Below are 18,642 nucleotides of genomic sequence, written 5' to 3'. Positions count from 1 at the left end.
CTTTGCCAACCTAGCCCACTGTGGACATAACACTAAACCGTAGTTTAGTGCAATCTTCCCCAACTTGGGGAACCTCCAGATGGTTGGGAGTAGGACTCCCATATGTCCCAACTACCGGGGCTGATGGGAATGGTACTCCAAAACATCTAGAGGTTGGAGGAAGGTGTTTTGACGTTCGGAGAAGCCTCAGACTACCCCATGTCATCCGAACAATGGTTAATCTTAACTGTGGTTTGTTTGAATCGTGGCTTATAGAGAAGCTGCGTCTCCTCTACAAAGTAAACCATAGTGAATAATAATTTTTAAAAGCAAATTTGGACCCTACCTTTCCATCCAAAGACGCGACTGGCTGTATAAAATCCAAACACTTGTTATTTGAAGCGCTTTTAACTCTGTTCTGTGTCCCCAAAATGGCTCCCAGGTTGATTTATAAAGATCAGTAATACGACAGCCCCTGCCCCCAGGCTTGCGATCTTTAAAAGACATTGCATAAAAGGGGAAGGGAAGAAGAACAGGGGAAAAAGCAAACCGGGACTAATTCTTAGTTACAAATTTCTTCTTATTGGAAATGTGGCAGCAGGGACCATTCAGTTTGTAACGTAAGGCTTCATTTTGTTATCGGCAAGTCAGCTGGCGAAGAGGGGGTGCGTAGCAAGCAGGCAGTGTGCCACGATCTCTAGTAAGTGGCACGTGCTCTGATTGGCTGTGTAGTTCTGAGGGAGCGCTACCTCTGTATGTTTAGTTGAATGTCTCTCTGCTGTGTACAAGGCCTGAAGTCAGAAAAACGAAACTTCTTTTGTTTCTCCTCAAATTATGCAGTTTTCCTCCGGAAAGCATTATCAGGATTTCATTTCTCTCTGGATACCGCCTGCGTTATTTAAGTGGCTTGGCTCACACTTCTAACAACCAGCTGGAGAGGAGAACCCAACCTCACTGATCTCAGAGGATAGAGCAGCTCTGCTTCCCATCTCGGAATAATGGAAAACAATCGCGGGTAACGTTACAGAAAGAAAAGAAACGGAAGAAATCTAAAAGCAAGACAGAACAGCAGATAAAACCCAGAAGCCAGTGAATCAAATGTATTGAACAGCTGCTCCAACAACTAAGTCTTCAAAAGGCATCGGAGTACCAACAAGAAAGTTCTTTCTGGGCAGGCTAGTTCTAGCAGTGTTTGAACTGAAATCTGGGGCTGTTTCCAGCATTTGCGATCCTTTGGAATGAATGGGTATGACTCAGTTAATTACAGGGAGTCTACTCTTGAGTCCAGTTTAGTTGGATATAGCCCAAACATTCCCATCTCATAGAACTGGACCACAAGAGTTTGATCAAATTTCTGGAGTCCAGTGTTTTTTTTTTAAAAAAGGGGAGAGTTCTAGCCCTGATGAAGGAAAATTGACCCTCGAATCACCATCGGAAGCAGTTGTGGCCCTGCGGCAGATAGAGAGCCACAGACTCAAGGTGAGGTTCAGTCTAAAGGAAGCCCATTAAGGTTCCATTGATATTAGTTGGCGATAATATGAAATGTGATGAACTCCACTGGTGAAATCAGCAGAGCAGGCAAGCGATTGACTTTAGCTTATGGGAAGTTTGCCCTCAGCTCCACCATTTAAAAACAAAGGGTACCAAACCAATTTTTGGGATGTAAATTTGGAGTTTTGGGATTTTTTTTTGCAATTGTGATTGGTTTCAGTGGGGAGCAAGTGTGTTTCAGCACTTTTGATTCTCTTTTAGTGTAACATTTCCCTCCTTGCCATTTCAGATATCTCTCGTTATTTAATTCGTAACGTTCATATTTTCCAAGTTGGCCAATAATCTTGCCCTTGCCTCCCACCCCCCCAAAAAAAACACTTTCCCTAAGAGGAATATTGGTTACATTAAAATCTCTGGACACCAAACCCCAAGTTGTTGTTTTTTTAATGTTTGCATCACAATTTATAATTACTTCTGATTATTGGCTTCCCTCCTTCTCAAGGTCCTATCCTTGCTCCCTCCTAACACTCTACTTTCCTCCCAGGTTTTTTTTGGGGGGGGAAGGCAAAACACTTCCTGCCCCCCATTAAATGGCACCCCCAAATCCTTGACTTTCCTTGCCCACTTTTCTTCCTGCCTCGATGCCCGCCGGAGATCCCTCTTCCGAACCCCTCCTCTTCCTCCCCCGCCATTGCACCGTCGGAATGTTAATTAGCATCCAGGATTTAATTAATTCAGCTGCCAATTAGTGTGGTGGCGGGGGGGAGGGGTGCTGCAGACGGGGGGCACAGATGGTTGTTCCTGGGTTGGCACCGTGCCACTTTCAGCGGTGGATAGGGTGGGCGCGACGAAAGCCCAAGGAGTCGGGTGTTTTGTGTGTGTGTGTGTGTGTTTCGTCTCTTCTCCGGAAGGGACGCCAGGCTTGGTCATGCAAACACACACATACGCACAAACCCTTGTATCTCTCTCCCCCCCCCTCCCCGCGTGGTTGGCATAACGGGCTGGCACCTGCACCACAGGACATAACTGGAAATGGGTGCTGGAACGAGGTTGGCACCGCATGAAGGAGAGAGAGAGAGAGAAAGAAAAAAAGAGGGGAGGAAGAGAAAGGGTGATAGGAAAAGAGGGGGGAAAGGATGAGAGTGTGGAGGACGAGGGTTTCGAAGGAGAGCGAGCGACGAGGGGAAGGGGGCAGAGAAGCAAGGGATGGATAGAACGAAAAAGCGAACGATAAGCGCAGGGATGGAGGGGGGAGGCAGAAGGATGGAGGTTGTGGGGGGTGTGGAGAGGAAGGAGAGAAGGTGGTATATGCCAGCCCGATACCCGAAGTGATTCTGCACGGGGGAGGGGCGATGACAGCTGGCACAGAGCAGCCGCCCGCCCTGCCACCCTCCCTTCCCTCTGCGGCATTCGCTCCGCTCGCCAGCTTTAATGCCAACCGGGCAGGGGTGCTGGTGTGTAGGGCGGGTGGGGGGGGGAGGCTGAGTGTGAGATGCCAGGTTGGTGCATGATGACAGCGAAAGGGAGTGGGGGGGGGAAAGACCAGGCAAAGCAGCAAGCAGCAGCTGGCAAGGCTGTGCCCGCAGGGAGATGGGAGGCAAGAGAGAGGGCCAGAGCGAACGGATTGGCACCAGGGTGGAGGCTGGCGCGCCGTGTGCAAATCTCTCTCTTTCTCTCTGAGATGTGTGCGAGGGTGTGCGGCGCTTTTCGCGTGCTTGGCACCGTGCCCCCCGGCTCCGCTCTCTCCGTTTGGCAGCAGCTGGCAGGTGGCGAGGTGTTGGGAGGCATGGAAGAGGCAGGAGGAAGGCGAAGGAAGGGAGAGGAGATGGAGACGGGTGGGTGCTTTGGTGACGGGCATCTGAGGTTGCACCCGGGCGGAGCTGCGGGCATTTGGGATGAGAGACCAGGATTGACACTAGAATAGGATCAGAGAGAGAGAAAGAGAGAGGCAGACGTGGAAATAAAAGCCTGGGCAAGTGTGGGGGCGGGTGCAACTTGAGGGGTGCCATTTGGGGGAGAGGAAGGGCATCTGCCAGATCGTGCCGCGGGCATTATTGGCACCCAGATCAGTTCTGTATTAAACGTCTCTTCCTCCTTCTCTCTCTCTCTGTCTCTCCCTACCCAGCCCCACTCCCTCTTTTCACACTGGCACACCTGTGACCATCTGAAGTTGGCACTGAGTCAAAGCCGGTTGGGGCTGGCATCACCCGCACTGGCACGTGAACAGAGTCGCTGATCTTGGCACTGCGGCAAACGGCAGAGAAGCAGAGGAGAATGATAAGTCGCTGCCATCCCTGCTGCCTGGGCACAGCCTCGTCGCGGCAGGCGGAGACCCTTGCGGGCACGGGAGGACGTGGCGCACAGGGAACGGGGCAGACCGAGCGGCGTTCGGTCGGGTAGACATCTTCCTTTCTCCTGCTCCTTTCCATCTATCTGTCTGTTTTCTCTTTCTCAGCCGTATTGATCTGCCACCATTGAACGGATGTCTGCAGGTCAAGACCAGGAGCTCGGAAGATCTTCAGTCTTCAGCCAACCTCCTTTGTGGACCAACAAGGTATAGACTTGAAATTTCTTTTCCTGCACCTCCAGGAATAGGAGTTGTGGGTTCTCTGGCAGCAGTTTTGGGAGAGGAGGGTTGCTGACGTGATAAATGTTTGCATTTTATGTTGGGTGGGGCATATCGTAGGATGGGTATGGTGGTTATTCAACTACCCATAGCGAGAAGCCGAGCGAGCGGTTTGTTCAGATTGGTGGAATGGGAGGCCGATGGAAGCCACCTTGGCTGTTCAACGTAGTTTTGATGTTTTTGGTTATTGGGTTGTCGTTTGGCTACAAATGGTTCCATAGAAACGGTCAGCCCTTATCGGCGGAAGGAATGAAGTGTTAAAAAACCGGAATTATGAACCTTAATTTTTGAAGAATTTTGTTGAGGCTTTCAGGGTTTGCCTTCTTAAAGATCCGTATAAAAACATTTTTGTTTTCAGGATGCCCCTTATTCAATTTTTGCCCCCCCTCTTCTAGTGGGGCTCAGGGGGGAAACGGTTTACTTTTACCCCTGCTGTAACGCTAGCACAAATTAAAATGTATATTAGGGGCGAGGGGAGAAAGAGAGAACTTCCAAGACCTTTGTGGCTCAAAAAGAAAAAAAAAATCTCTTAAAATGTTCCTCCTCATTTTAAATATTTTTAATTAACATTTTTTAAAAAGTGAGCTGACAACCTATAATTTTCCAGGTGGTTTAGAGGGAGGAGAACATCCAAACCAATTAAGAACTTTTTTGATGAAGATAATGGCCTTGCACTAATCATTAATATGATCAGTGCACAGTCAAATGTGTCCCATTAAAATCAACTAGAAACCAGCATCCCAAGAATTGGGTGGTTAATTCATATCAATTTGTGAAATTCAGCCCTTCTCCCCGTTTCTTGTTAGCTCCTTCTTTGTTCCCTATTTTCTCTTCCGTTTTGCTGAAGCTTCTTTCTCTTCCCCCAACTTCTCGCTGTGTTTCTGTTCTGTATTGTTTGGCTTTTGGTTTTTTACCTGTTTCTTCATCCACCTTACCTCTGGGCTTCTGGGCTTCTTTACTTTCCATAATATCTTCCTTATCCTCAGACCAAAGATTGTTGTGAGGCTTAAATCCCAGCCAAACTCCTAGTTTTCCCTTTCCTCACAGAAACCGGACCTACAAACATTCCAATAGCTTTGTCCCCATAGAACCTGGAGCACCTGAAAGCATTCCGTGTCATCACAGAAGCTCAGCCAATCACTGCTGGAGGCTTCAGCAGCACACCTACTGTGCAATATAGATACAAGCCAATTTATCGGTGGATCCTTATTGGTTCGGAGTTTATCTAAGATGTGTTGCTTGATTCGAGGGGTAGTCATAGATGACTTACAAACCAAAGATGCCTGCCCAGACAGCTCTGATTAAAATCTGATTAAAACCCCACGTTTTAATCTGTGATTAATAAATTACTTGATTAATCATGTCTATCAAGTCTTCAGCCCTAATAAACTCTATGAGACAATTTTCATCAAGGAGAATTATTTTCAATTTCCAAAAGCTTTAAAGCGAAACACGTTATAATTGTCCAGACGCAGAGAGTGCGTGGAGAGGACCCCTTTTCCGGTCTGATCCTGTGCCCTTTTAGAATTTCAGTTTCCCCCCTGCCCCTTTCCTGCTTCCTAATCACTCACTTCATCAGAGTGCCAGGTGGAAAATGCTACCCCACGCCAATTCCGGGGGTTTTGTGTGTGTAAAAAGAATTATTTTAACTCAGTTTAAATTACAAAATAAGATCCCTCAAGCCCCAATATTCATTTTGACGTATGAAGTCTTTAATCATTAGGATCCTACGTACCCCAAAGACTGCCTCCTCTGTTTTGCCCCAATGCCAGATTCAGCCATCTTGGACGCAGAGCAGGGTGGGGAATGTGAACTCCAACTCCCATCAGCCCCAGCAAGCATGGCCAATGGGCAAGGCTGATGGGTGTTGTAGTCCGACCACATCTGGCGGGCCAATGGTTGATTATCCCAAATACAGACAGAGGTGTTTTGGGCAGGTGAGTTGCCTTGAAGGGCAATCATTTTTACCCAGAAGTAAGTCCCATTGACCTCAGCAGGGCTCATTTCTGTAATAAATTTGCTTAGGGTCTCCGCCTTACAGATTCATTAAAGTCTGACCCGGAATGTCTTCCAGGAATATCATCCAGAAGAAATAATGCCTATTTATTTTATCTAAAGCATTTTTAGCCTTCTCTTTGGCTGGAAAAGGATTCCAGAGCAGTTTACAAAGATCAGTGAATTTCATATATCTATATCTATATCTATATCTATATCTATATCTATATCTATATCTATATCTATATCTATATCTATATCTATATCTATAGATATAGATATAGATATATAGATATATAGATATATGGCTTTTCACTTGAATGTTTCCCAAGGCGTCTTGCAGCGTACAAATGAGACGTTAACGCCAAATGTAATAACAAGAATAAAAAGAAAGTCTAAAATGCTTGTATGTATTAGGACAGGTCCACTCCATTGACAAATAATTATAAAGAGAAGCCACCGACATACCCAGGAACCCTTCAAATTAAGGACCAAATGTCTGGTTTTGCCTGGCACCTAAAAGCAAGCCATGATTTTTTTTAGTTACAAAATTCTTATAATGACCTGATGGACTGGAACCAGCCGAACTCTGGCTTGTTTTCTGTAACTATGGTTAAGTGTCATGTCTGAATCCCCAGCTAGACCATCGCTTAAAAGGATTGCCCACCAACCCGGATTGTGAAACTGTGGTTTGCAGTTGGCTTCCAAAGTATGGTTTGTATGGTTGAGCATTCCAGCAAACCACAGTACATACGGCGATAAGCCGGTCTCTTGCTGATATCTCCATATGCCCGTCATCGAGGGCTGGTGCTTAGTTTAGTAACCTGTGCTGTAGTTTTGCTGTGCAATTGAGATAGCAGCGAGCGTTTAAGGCCACAAACCATAGTTAGCACGAACCGTAATCGTTGTGCCTGCCTTGGTTCCTTGTTTGGTAGCTAGAGTTAAGAACTGTGCATGTTTTTAAGCTTTTTGTATGACGGGCGTGAGGCTGGCTGGTTCACAAATCTGCCTGGCTCGAACGCCTCAAGACATTGGGCTTTTTCTTTGCGGTTGTGATTCAGTGATGGCTGTTTTCGTGGCATTTGGGTTTCCTTTTGGGTAGAATTAACCTTCCCCGAGTCCTTTGGAAAGGCTGGACTGGAAAGGCAACTTGCCAGCCAACTGAACAAATAGTGCCAAATTAGTACAGAAAGAGATCTTGTCATGCTTTGAGCCTATGTAAATGGGACTGAGGAAGTTCCCCTCTTAATCTGGGCTGGAGTTCTGTTTCCTTTCTTTCCTGAGCATCGGTAGTAGTAGGTTTTCGACAGCCGAAGTAAATTCTTTGCGAATCTCAGGACCGGCACAGAGCTGCTTTGCATGTGCTGCTAAACTGAACTGTAGCTCAGCATTAAGGAGGATATTGACAAGCTGGAGCGTGTGCCGGAAGACCAAGATTATAAAGGTCTTTAGGAGGAATGGTTGAAGTAGTTGGGTGCCTGTAGAAGAGAAGACAGAGCCGCTATGAGAGCCATCTTCAAATATCTGAGAGAGCCAGTGTGGTGTAGTGGTTAAGAGCGGTGGACTCGTAATCTGGTGAACCGGGTTCGATTCCCCGCTCCTCCACCTGCAGCTGCTGGGTGACCTTGGACCAGTCACACTTCTCTGAAGTCTCTCAGCCCCACTCGCCTCACAGAGTGTTTGTTGTGGGGGAGGAAGGGAAAGGAGAATGTTAGCCGCTTTGAGACTCCTTAAGGGGAGTGAAAGGCGGGATATCAAATCCAAACTCTTCTTCTTCTTGAGGGGCTGCCCCATGGAAGATGGGGGCAAGCTTGTCTCCTGCTGCTGCAGAGGGTAGGAGTTGAGCCAGTTTGATTCAAATCACAAGAAAGGAGATTCCCACCAAATTTAGGAAGAACTTTTTGACCAGAAGAGCAATTCATGGTGGAACATGCGACCTCAGAAGGTGGCAGAGGTTGGATGCTCAGGGATTGTTTCGTTGTGGTTCTTGCTTTGTGGGGGTTCAAAATAAACCACAAGCCTGGGTTCAGTTGGCACGTTGAGCCAAACCATGGTTTAGCTCTCAGCAGCAGCACAGTGGCTGCAATTTCCACTTTTAACATTTATAGCTTAAACGGAATTTCATGTTGGGAATGGGGGAGCTCCTTTCGAGAGAAGGTGGCAAGTAGAAGTCTGGTTATGGTGCTTTCTCTTAAGAAACATTTTGCTTTCTTCATATTTATATACCTTCAGTGGTGCCTCGCAAGACGAAAATAATCCGTTCTGTGATTCTCTTCGTCTAGCGGTTTTTTCATCTTGTGAAGCAAGCCCATTGAAGGATTAGCGGATTAGCGCTATTAGCGGCTTTTAGCGTCTTATCTGCTGGTCGGATCAGCTGATAAGCGGCTTAGCGGCTTAGAAAAAGGGGCGGGAAAGGGGAAAAAAAACCAGCAGGAACTCGCAAGACATTGTCGTCTTGCGAAGCAAGCCCATAGGAAATTCGTTTTGTGAAGCACCTCCAAAACGGAAAGCTCTTTCGTCTAGCAAGTTTTCCGTCTTGCGAGGTATTCGTCTTGCGGGGCACCACTGTACTTAATTTATGCAGTCATACCTCGTGTTGCATTTGCTTCAGGTTGAGCGTTTTCAGGTTGCATCCTGCGGCGACCTGGAAGTACCGGACAGGGTTACTTCCGGGTTTCACTGCTTGCGCATGCGCAGACGCTCAAAATGACGTTAGGCACATGTGCAGAAGCGGCAAATCGCAACCCGCGCACGCACAGACGCAGGTTGCATTCTGCTCATGCTGCGAACGGGGCTCCAGAGTGGATCCCTTTTGCAACCAGAGGTACCACTGTATAGTGTTCCCATAGCAGAAGTACTCTAGGAAGCCAGTGTGGTGTAGTGGTTAGAGTGTCAGACCAGGACCTGGGAGATCAGGGTTCAAATCCCCACTCAGTCATGACGTTCACTGGGTGACCTTGGGCCACTCCCAGTCCCTTAACCAACCTCACAGGGTCGTTGTAGGCATTAACTGAGGATGGGGGTGAACCATGTACCGCTTGGAGGAAAACATGGGATATAAACACAATAAATAAGCTTTTCTGCTTTCCTGCTTAAGGAAGTTGGACGTGCCAGCCAGGTGGAGAGGTCGGTTGCCAACCTGCCCTCCATAGATCACCATGTGGTCGCAATTGGACCTGGACCAGTCGCAAAACATGCTTGGCGCCTGGGGGATTTCTGATTGGTTAATGTTTGCAGATGTTAGACCAGTTTCAGACCTAATAGCTGTGCCTAGCAACTAAAAGTTGATGGACATAGGCTAGGGAAGAATGTTCAGCCTCCCCAGAAGACTACAGTTCCCACGATTCTTTGGTGGTGGAGAAACACTCAAGAGTTGAGCAGGCTTCAAAATGTTGCAGGTCTATAGCATGGGTGTAGTTTTTGGGGTTACCAGTATGATATTTCAATGCAGAGCATGTCATACATTTGGGGCAGAGAGCTGATGGGTGTCACTCGCCTTGTTCTCATCCATGGTGTTTGTGTGTATACAGATCTAGGTAGATGTACAGTGGTGCCTCGCAAGACGAAAATAATCCGTTCCGCGAGTCTCTTCGTCTAGCGGTTTTTTCGTCTTGCGAAGCAACCCTATTAGCGGCTTAGCGCTATTAGCGGTTTAGCGGCTATTAAAGGCTTAGCGACTAAAAGGCTATTAGCGGCTTAGCGGCTTAGAAAAAGGGGGGGAGCGAAAAAAACGCAAGACTCGCAAGACGTTTTCGTCTTGCAAAGCAAGCCCATAGGGAAATTCGTCTTGCGAAGCGCATCGAAAAACGGAAAACCCTTTCGTCTAGCTGGCTTTTCGTCTTGCGAGGCATTCGTCTTGCGGGGCACCACTGTATATATTTTGCAGCAAAAGAGCACTGATGAGTCTGTTGATTTGGTGATGCTGAATTTAATCAGCCCACGGTAAGTAGCAAAATATTTTTGCTCATCAATGCAGATAATGATCTTTGAATATCCTCGTAAGGTGAGATGATTCAAGAGAGGAGCCATTGTTCAGGAACCTGAGAGAAATTAGCGGAATATTTTTGCTAATCAATGCAGATGATGGTTTTCAAATATTGTCGTGATGCGAGATGCTTCAGGAGAGGAGAGGCTCGAGTTTAGCCCCAGAACCTGTTTATTGTGTCAGAGATTGAGCACACTGAAACAAACAGCAGTGTCAATGTCACCAAGCCCATTGCAGAAATATCCATGGTGGACTGTACCACTCGGACTACAGATGGGGGAATCATCTGTTTGAATGCTTTCCCCATTGTGGGGGGAAATATTGCAAGCAAAAGAGAGGGTTAGATTAGAATGCTTCCCCCTGATGTGCTCATTTTTTAAGAACAAGGAGGTCTGAGGGGCTGTTATTGGGACTTTCCAAGCTTGCAGTCTGATATGGTGCAGTCCAGAAAGGACTGTACTCTGTGTTGTATCAGATTGGAGTCGTGTTTTCGTTGACAGAGAAGCAGAGAGCCACATTCCTCTTCTCATTTGCCTTTCCCGATCCTTAGGGAAGACGTCAGAAGAAAAGTACCGTGAGTCCAGCGAGTTCTTAGAGTCAGCTCTTCCTCCTCTGCCCAGACCGCAAACAGATGCATTCTTATCATTTGTTTCCTTAGCTTTTTGATTCCAGCAGAAACCCGTTTCTAAGCTTCAAACGCCCCACTACAGTCATGAGGGCTAGAAACGTCTTTTAAAAATCAAGCATTGATTGATCCTCTGTAACCAAAACATTTATGTTAGAGGCCAATCTTTGCCACAAACCCCAAACAGTATTTTTGCGGGGGTCAGTTCTGCTTTATTAATATGTCTATGTGTGTGTGTGTATTTTCATTTATTATGTGCGGGTCTGTTTTCAGCCCTGTTTGAACTCAATAAATACCGCATTTTTCGCTCTATAAGACGCACCAGAGCACAAGGCGCACCTAGTTTTTGGAGGAGGAAAACAAGAAAAAAAATATTCTGAATCTCAGAAGCCAGAACAGCAAGAGGGATCACTGCGCAGCGAAAGCAGCAACCCCTCTTGCTGTTCTGGCTTCTGTGATAGCCGTGCAGCCTGCATTCGCTCAATAAGACATACACACATTTCCCCTTACTTTTTAGGAGGGAAAAAGTGAGTCTTATAGAGCAAAAAATACGGTAATTGGCGTGTGATAGTGAAAGGCAGGCATTGGGTCAGGCCTAGCAGACATAGGGAGATTGTGGAGAGATCTTGAAGCTGACATTCTAGCGCTGGTTGGGACTGTGCACAGGATCACTTGGCAGAGTCTGATTCTATTTCCCACTATCAGAAGTAATTATTATTATTATTATTATTATTATTATTATTATTATTTTCACCCTCCACCCTAAGGTCCCAGGGTGAGTTACAATTAAAAAGCAATATGAAAAACAGTTTGAAACAACCCACCATTACAGAAATAAGGTGGGTCAAGAATTACGCACTTTTGAGTGCCGAAAGCCAGGATGAAGGGGTGCATCTTCAGCATTTGCCAAAAGCCATACAATGAGGGTGCCAGGTACACCTCTCTGAGGGAGTCCCACAACTTAGGGGCTGCCACAAAGAAGGCCCTGTCCTGGGCTGCCACCCCCCAGAGCTTGTGAGGGCACTGGAACAAGAAAGAGGGCTGCCCCTCTTTGCCAATCTAAACACCTGAGAGAGTCTGTAGCAAAGGAGACAGTCTTTCAGGTATTTAGGGCGTTTATGGTTTTAAACACAAACATGAGCACGGTGAATTGGGCCCAGGGGCTTTTGAGATCTACAGGGAAGCCCAGCCGCTAATGTGACCGCTGCAGTTTGCACCAGTTGAAGTTGCCATGTTGTCTTCAAAGGGCAGCCCCACATAGGAACAGTGGGGCTGGAGCCTCTTGCACAAAGCCAATGGGCAGGTGGGAGCTGTGTGGGGCAGGCAGGCAATGAGTTTTGAGTTTTGTAGGCTGGTCCAAGAGATGGGGAGGGCATAGGGGGTGAGTTTTACCAGCTAGGCAGGAGCAAAGTAGGAACTGGCCGGGGCTGAATTGATCGGTTAAATCTGAGCTCTTTGAGCCTCTTATTACACCAAGGGTGATGTTGACCCAACAAAATAGCATTATCCCAGGACCCCTGAAGGTAGAAATTAATCTTAACGTGTCTTCTGTTGAGGGCTGTCTGCTTTCTATATTTTGTACTCACAACTACCCTGTGCAGGTGAGGAAGTGTGAATTGCCCAACATCACCCAGTGAACTCCATGTTTGAAAAGGGATTCGAACCCAAATCTCCCTGACCTGCACCCAATGTCCCATCCAACGCTGGCCTTTGGGGGGCCTAGATGGGGTATGGCGTATGTGGGTCTGCCCTATGGAATTTGGGGTGGTGAGTCAGGTTCTGTATAGCTTGAATACAGATGGGGATGGGGAATTTTTTTCCCCAGCCAGAGGGCCGCATTCTGATCTGAGCAATCTTTCGGGGGCCGCATGCCAGTGACTTGGCAGGGCCAGAGGGAAAAGTGAGGGGGGCAACAATAATTTTTAATTTTACGGTAGGCTGGTTTCTACATACTTTGCCCCCCCCCCCGCCCTTGGGGAAATTCCCATGGTCTTTGCCCCCTTCCCTCAGCCCACTCCAGGGCCCTTTGCTCTGCCCTTATGTCAAAAGACTACAAATAGTCTTCTATCAATGTCTTCAAGATGGCGCCCGTTGCCGTGGCAACAGATACAGGGGACCAGGCTCCCCCCCGGCTTGAGAAACACAGGCCAAAGATGGCAGGCTACCTTCTCCCCGCACCCCACCCCTCAGACGTTTTAGGGTTTGGCCAAGAAGAGGGCGGGGTGGAGACAGATCTGGAAATGCGTGCGAATTCTGCCGCCATTACAAAACAATAGACGGGGAGTTGATTGATCAAGGACAGGGCCCCAAATAGATGTCAGAGAAGTCGTGCGCTTGCACCTCATATCCCCAGCCTTTAAAAATGGGTCAGCCAACATTGTAGGCTGGTATTCATGCTCTGTTGCACATAAAATATTCCCTTTGCCCTTGACAAAGACTTTCCAACATGCAGCCTGTTAGCAGGTGATAACGCTCCTCTCCCATGCTGTGAAAATCTTTCCCCTCCCTGATTCCCAGATACCAAACACCAACATGGTGGAGCATCTTTCCCACGTGCTGAAGGTCCCTGGTTCAATTTCTGTCACTTCCAGGCAGGGCTGGGAGAGACCCATGGGCTTCCTCCATGGGGTGGCACCCAGCTTCCTGAAATCGTTGTCTTATTATCTCATTCTATTTTCTAACCATCCTGGGCACCGTTCACTCCTATGAGACAAAACAGAACGGATCCCCCTTGAGGAATATTTTTTTTGGGGGGGGACCTAAGTCTGCTCCTAGTTGATCTCAGCCACTGAGAATCTCCTCTGCTATCTTGCACAGCCTCTTCCTGACTTCCGTTCCTTGGTCACACTCTAGTGTGACCGAATTTTGGCAAAAACCATGGTGTTTAGGAGGACAGCATAGCTAGGAGAGGGCAGCCGTCTTGCCTGATGCCAGAGACCTTGTTTAATTTTCGAAAGTCTGCCCTGCTTTTCGTCCAACAGAAAACTCTCAAGAGCACCTGACGGTATGGAAATGAAAAAAGAATCAGAATAATGCCTTACTGGTGAACTTAGTTTAAACCAGTAGCTGGTTTGGATTTCTTTGTAGGGTTTCCCCCTCCAAATCAACCTTACAAATTTCAGAATATTTGGATCGCCTGCTAAGAAACTGGCGCCGGTTGGAAAACAATATTGTTTTTCTTTCCACGCACATTTCTTGCTAAGCAAAATTGTTTTAGAACATTTTTGCATTAAATCACAGGGTTTGAGATTTGATTGGGGTTTGCACCCATTATTAGCAGCGTTATGGAGAGGCAGATAACAGTCAGTGCTAAAGTCTCTAGCCCATCTAGAAAGAAAGTTATGAAGCAAATCTGCAATTGTTCTTATAAGCATTTTTTAATAGATGAGCCAGCCTGGCTGCTCCCGCCTTTTGGTTTTTAGCCAATGAGTGAAGTCATAGCTGTGATTGACAAGGGAGCTGTTTGGACACCCGGCCAGAGAAATCCCCAGAGTCTCAAAGAGCTGCCGATTCCCTTCTTCTGTCTCAATTTTCTCATCCTTGGGATCTCCATAATTTCCCCTTTCCCTGCAGCAACTAGGATGCGTCTTTCCTCTGGTGGGTTTGTCTGAGCTGTTTCCTGCAAATACTCTATACACAGTGAGTCCAGGCGGATGTTAAAGGAATTCCCCCCACCTTCAGATGGCAATGCAATAATAATAATAATAATAATAATAATAATAATAATAATAATCTGCAAAGAAAGAGGCTTCGGCATAAACAACAAGCAATAAGAATTCACTGTATAGGCAATTTGCAGTATAGTGGTATACGTAAGAAGGGACTACCTATGTGCTTAATAGGTCTTACTCCCAGGTAACTGGGTACAGGACTAGGTTTGGGCTTAGGGTTGGCATTGAAAGCCAGCCTTCAACAGCTGTGTGGCAGGCAGGAATTAAGAAGGTTCAGCTCTTTCTAGTTTGGAAATACAATTTGGGGGCGGAAGTGTGGTGCGTTCGAATTCTGCCGGTCAGGAATGACACAAAGCAGACGCAAATGTCATGCAAATCCGTGCCCTCTTTTTCAAGTGTGTTGGAGGACCCAGGAAAAAAAAACAGAAAACCCTTTTGTGGCCCTCCTGTACCACAGGATTTCAAATCTTTAGTGCGCCCGTTTTGTGGCACTGCTTTCTCAAGGTATATGGATGATCAGTTACCGACTAAAACAGAAGCAGCTAAGTCCTGCCATCCCCCTTGTTAATAAGGGAGGGAGGGTGATACTGCTTTGGTTTTAATTATCTACTTGTGTTTTTATCTTGTATTTTATTCGGTGACCCTGCCCTGAGACCTTGTGACGAAGGTCGCTATATAGATTTAATAAATAATAAGAACAACAACCCACATTCATTGGCACTGTGCAAATAAACCCCTAGATCAAGGAATTCACATTTTTTTAAAAAAGTCGTTTTGGGTGCACATGAAAGAAACTTTCCCTGCTTCACAGGAAAAAGCCAGACCTTAGATCAGTATCCAATATTTGTCGATTCTTCGGTGCTTTTACTCTCTTCCCTCTCCCCGCACAAATATATTCACCCAACCACCACCCTGCCAAAAGCATGTTCCCCCCGCAGACCATCTCTTTAATATAATTTTTATTTCTTTTTAATTTTTTTATTGTACCCCATCCCCCCCTTTAAATACACAACAGAAAGACATTTTCCCTCGCCCCGTTCTGGGGCGCAGAGTTGTGGGGAGAAGGGGGGCAGTCTGAGGAAAACGGGGTGGTCTCGGAGGGTGAGCCGCTGTAGGAGCCCACCCCCTTTGGACGCCCCAAATGTAGTTCGTTTGGTTATTTTTGTGGGGGATTCTTTCTTTTTTGTAATCCCCCCTTCTCTACCCCACAGGTTTCCACTTCCATCAACTTCTTAAAATTCTTGTCCATCTTTGTTTTAAGTGGGAGAGGGCCTAAAAAACACTTGGCAGGTCGGAAGAGGGGGGGGGGACAGGGTTGGGGAAAGAAAAGAACGGGAGAAGGAACCCCAAAAGAACGGACACAAAGGAGGAAGAAAAACGTGAGGGCGTAACTTTTCTTCTTCTTCTTCGTCATCGTCGTCATATGTCTTTTTCTTTTAAAAAAAGATTATTTCCAGTTTGCTTTTTATTATTCCTTTTTGTTGGTGGGTAGTCTCTCTCTCAAACTGTTGGTTTTCTTTTTGGTTATTGTATAGAAGTTTTTTTTTTTTTTAAAGAGCTTTGGATTCATAAAGAGGGTTTTTTGTGTTCTTTTTTTTTTCCTTTTTTCTTTTTTGCAAGGACGTCGGCACACCAGCACGTGGCAGGTAACTGTGTGTGTGTAGACGGGAGGATCCTTCTGGTTTTATTTTATTATTATTATTTTCTTCTCTTTCTTTCTTTTTTTAAAGCCATCGGAGTAGGGTTTTTTTTTTGTGTGTCGTTTCCCGCGCGGAGACGGAAGTCACGTCTATCAGGAGGAAAAAGACAGCGAGGTTGTTAGTTTTATTTGGTTCCTCAGTGCGGGCAGAGACCCAACTGGGGACGAGGAGGAGGAGGAGGAGAGAGAGAGAGAGAAGAGGGAAAAAATGGCAGGAAAGAAGAGGGAGAGGTGCCTTTCTTCCCCAGTTTGGTTGCTGTTCAAGTCGTTCAAAATCCATCAACAAGTTCGGGAGTCTGTCCATCCGTTCAGGACGGGAATTATTATACACAATGGGCAGCACATGCTCTAGGAGGGGTTGGGGGTGTGGGGTTGGGGACTCAGTTTCTCATCTTTGCCCCCCTCCCCCCCTTAAGTTTTGTTTCCTTGGGTTAATAACTTTCTTTCCGTCCATTATTTTTGTTTGCTTTTTTTTTTTTGGCCTTTCTCAAGTCGGTAATAACACAGTAAAAGGGTGGAAGGTGAGAGAGAGTGAGAGAAGGATCTCTAAGCAGGTGTGTGTGAGAGAGCGAGAGAGGGAGGGAGAGGAGACCAGGTTTGCACGAGGGCGTGCGACAGGTGTGCCGGCAGCGGTCACAAGCGTGTGTGGAGATGGGCGGGATGGGCAGGAGTGTGGTTCTCGCACACATGAGGGGTAGGACTTTGGGCAAAGGATTCTGGGAAGCTCCCGTTGACACGAGGAGACGGCGCCGCGGGCGAGGGAAAGGGGGTCCTCCCCGCTGGGGTCGGCATCCCAAGGAACACCTGTTGAGATGCCTGGGGACCCTTGAGGGAAAACATGGAGGACACCGAGACCTGAACCATAGACAGTGAGAGCCTCTCGTGCCTCTCTCATGTGAGGTACATGTGTACGCCACAGGAGGTGGAAGACTCTGGAATACACAGGCATGTGTGAAGGGACTGCGGGAAGGCGATGGGTTGGGCACCCATGTCGGATCCAGGATCCAGGAACCCTTTCTGGGAGGAGAGACCCTGGGAACTGGCGTCGGCCGGTGCACAGGGCCGGGAGGGCGAGGGGCACGGTGGGTGGCAGAGGAGAACAGCTTCTGCGCTCCATGCAGAGCGCAAGGCATTTCTGAGGTGGGCACTGTTGGGGGGGCTCCTCAGGCGGCAGGCTGCATTTCTGTTCCGCACCAGGTCAACTGGTCTTCCCTCAAGATGGCGGTGGGGTTGGGGGAGTGGGGTGGGACGGCTGAACATCTGGGTCCAGCTTTGCCCACATGGCTACCCAGGGGTCTGGGAAGAGCGTGGCCTTCGGGCAACTGGGTGTCGTTTCTTGAGTTTACTGGTGGCGGGGGGCTGCGTGATGGGCGTTTGGTATGGGCAGAGGGCACAGGGCACGCCAGGCGGGCGCCCTTCCCTCCGCCGGCTGGTTGGCTAGTGGGTTGGTTGCTTAGTCCTTCTCTCTCGGTCGGTGGCAGTGTAGCATCCGTCTCTATAAAGCTAGTAGTGTCGTAGAGGTAGCGTTACTTTTTGGGCTGGAGTCCGAGTGAGGTAATTTGGATTCCTCTTTGGCAAACACCGATGCGGTTGCTGCGTTGGATCCGGCCTTGCGCCGGTGAGCGCTGGAGCGAAGGTGGGCCCCCAGGGCCTCGCGCCCGCTCACAAGCACCTCACAGGCCAGGCAGTGGTAGGTGCACACGGGCACCCGCAGGGGGGGCGGGGCCGCGGGGGGCTGGCGCCCAAAGTAGCAGAAAGTGGCCTGGTGGGCGGCGGCGGCCCCCTCGCTCTCAAAGGCCGCCTTGCACTGGCGGCAGAGGTACTGGTGAGTCACGTCAACCGTGGAGATGCCGGGGGCCTCGGGCACCTCAACGGGCGGCTCGGGCATGGGCGTCGGGAGCAGGGGGCTGGGCAGCAGCCCCATAAGCGTCTGAGGTATGACGGGGTTCATGGGGAACAGCCCCTTCTTCATGCCGTAGAGCTGCTGGAAGTAGGCTCCGGGCAGCTGCGCCCCAAAGAGCGAGGGGGCTGCTGCCGTGGCTGCCGCCGGCAACGGGAAGGGCAGGAACTGGCCTCCCAGCAAGGCCGGCACGGCGGCCTTCAACGTCTTGAGGTTCTTCACCGCGGCAGTGGAGGGCACGGAGGGTTCCTGGGCTGAGCTGGAGGCGGGGTCTGCCTGGCCGTCGCCCGGGGAAGTCTCTGGAGCAGGTGCCGGCGGCTCTGTGGAGGGGCCAAGCTGGGCTGGTTCCGGAGTGAGGTGCTGAGGTAAGGGGGGCCCCGGCTGCGTGGAGGCCAAAGGGGTGCTCAGGGCCCCGGAGGAGGAAGAGGAAGGGCCTGTTGGGAGAGAAAAGAGGGGTGAGTTGTGTGCTGCCTCCACCTGTTTCCTCAATGTTGCCTTTCTCCACTGGCTCCCTGCTTCAAAGCCTTAGGGACAGAGTCATTGCAGGACGACGGGAGAGCCCAGCCCAACCCTCCTGGGATAGCTCAGGCGGGGAGCATGAAACTCTTAAGCTCAGGGTTAATCTCTTGAAAGACCTACACTGGCTCCCAGTACGTTTCCGAGCACAATTC

The 18,642-nt window shown here is 48.4% G+C and overlaps 2 protein-coding genes across 6 annotated transcripts in view; one reads left to right on the top strand and one right to left on the bottom strand.

The window, feature by feature from the left end:
- Window positions 1-18,642, top strand: part of THTPA (thiamine triphosphatase) — a 61,620-nt gene that overhangs the window by 3,442 nt on the left and 39,536 nt on the right. Inside the window, exons 2-3 of one of the 3 annotated variants that reach the window (XM_082197845.1) lie at window positions 820-1,154; window positions 3,596-4,024. In XM_082197845.1, the coding sequence (XP_082053971.1) occupies window positions 3,953-4,024 (72 nt within the window). In that variant the 5' untranslated portion in view covers window positions 820-1,154; window positions 3,596-3,952. Of the gene's footprint in view, window positions 1-819; window positions 1,459-3,595; window positions 4,025-18,642 lie in introns of those variants that run through there. The other 2 variants (XM_082197844.1, XM_082197846.1) reach the window with 2 other exon arrangements.
- The window catches only part of ZFHX2 (zinc finger homeobox 2), a 33,370-nt gene continuing 30,635 nt past the window's right edge, over window positions 15,908-18,642 (bottom strand). For all 3 annotated transcript variants that reach the window (XM_082197459.1, XM_082197461.1, XM_082197460.1), the window contains one exon: window positions 15,908-18,405. In XM_082197459.1, the coding sequence (XP_082053585.1) occupies window positions 17,567-18,405 (839 nt within the window). In that variant the 3' untranslated portion in view covers window positions 15,908-17,566. The remainder of the gene's footprint in view (window positions 18,406-18,642) is intronic.

Source organism: Podarcis vaucheri (genome assembly GCF_965113315.1).
Source record: "Podarcis vaucheri genome assembly, chromosome: 13".
Classification (NCBI taxonomy): Eukaryota; Metazoa; Chordata; class Lepidosauria; order Squamata; family Lacertidae; genus Podarcis; species Podarcis vaucheri.
This window is presented reverse-complemented; position numbering and strand designations above follow the sequence as displayed.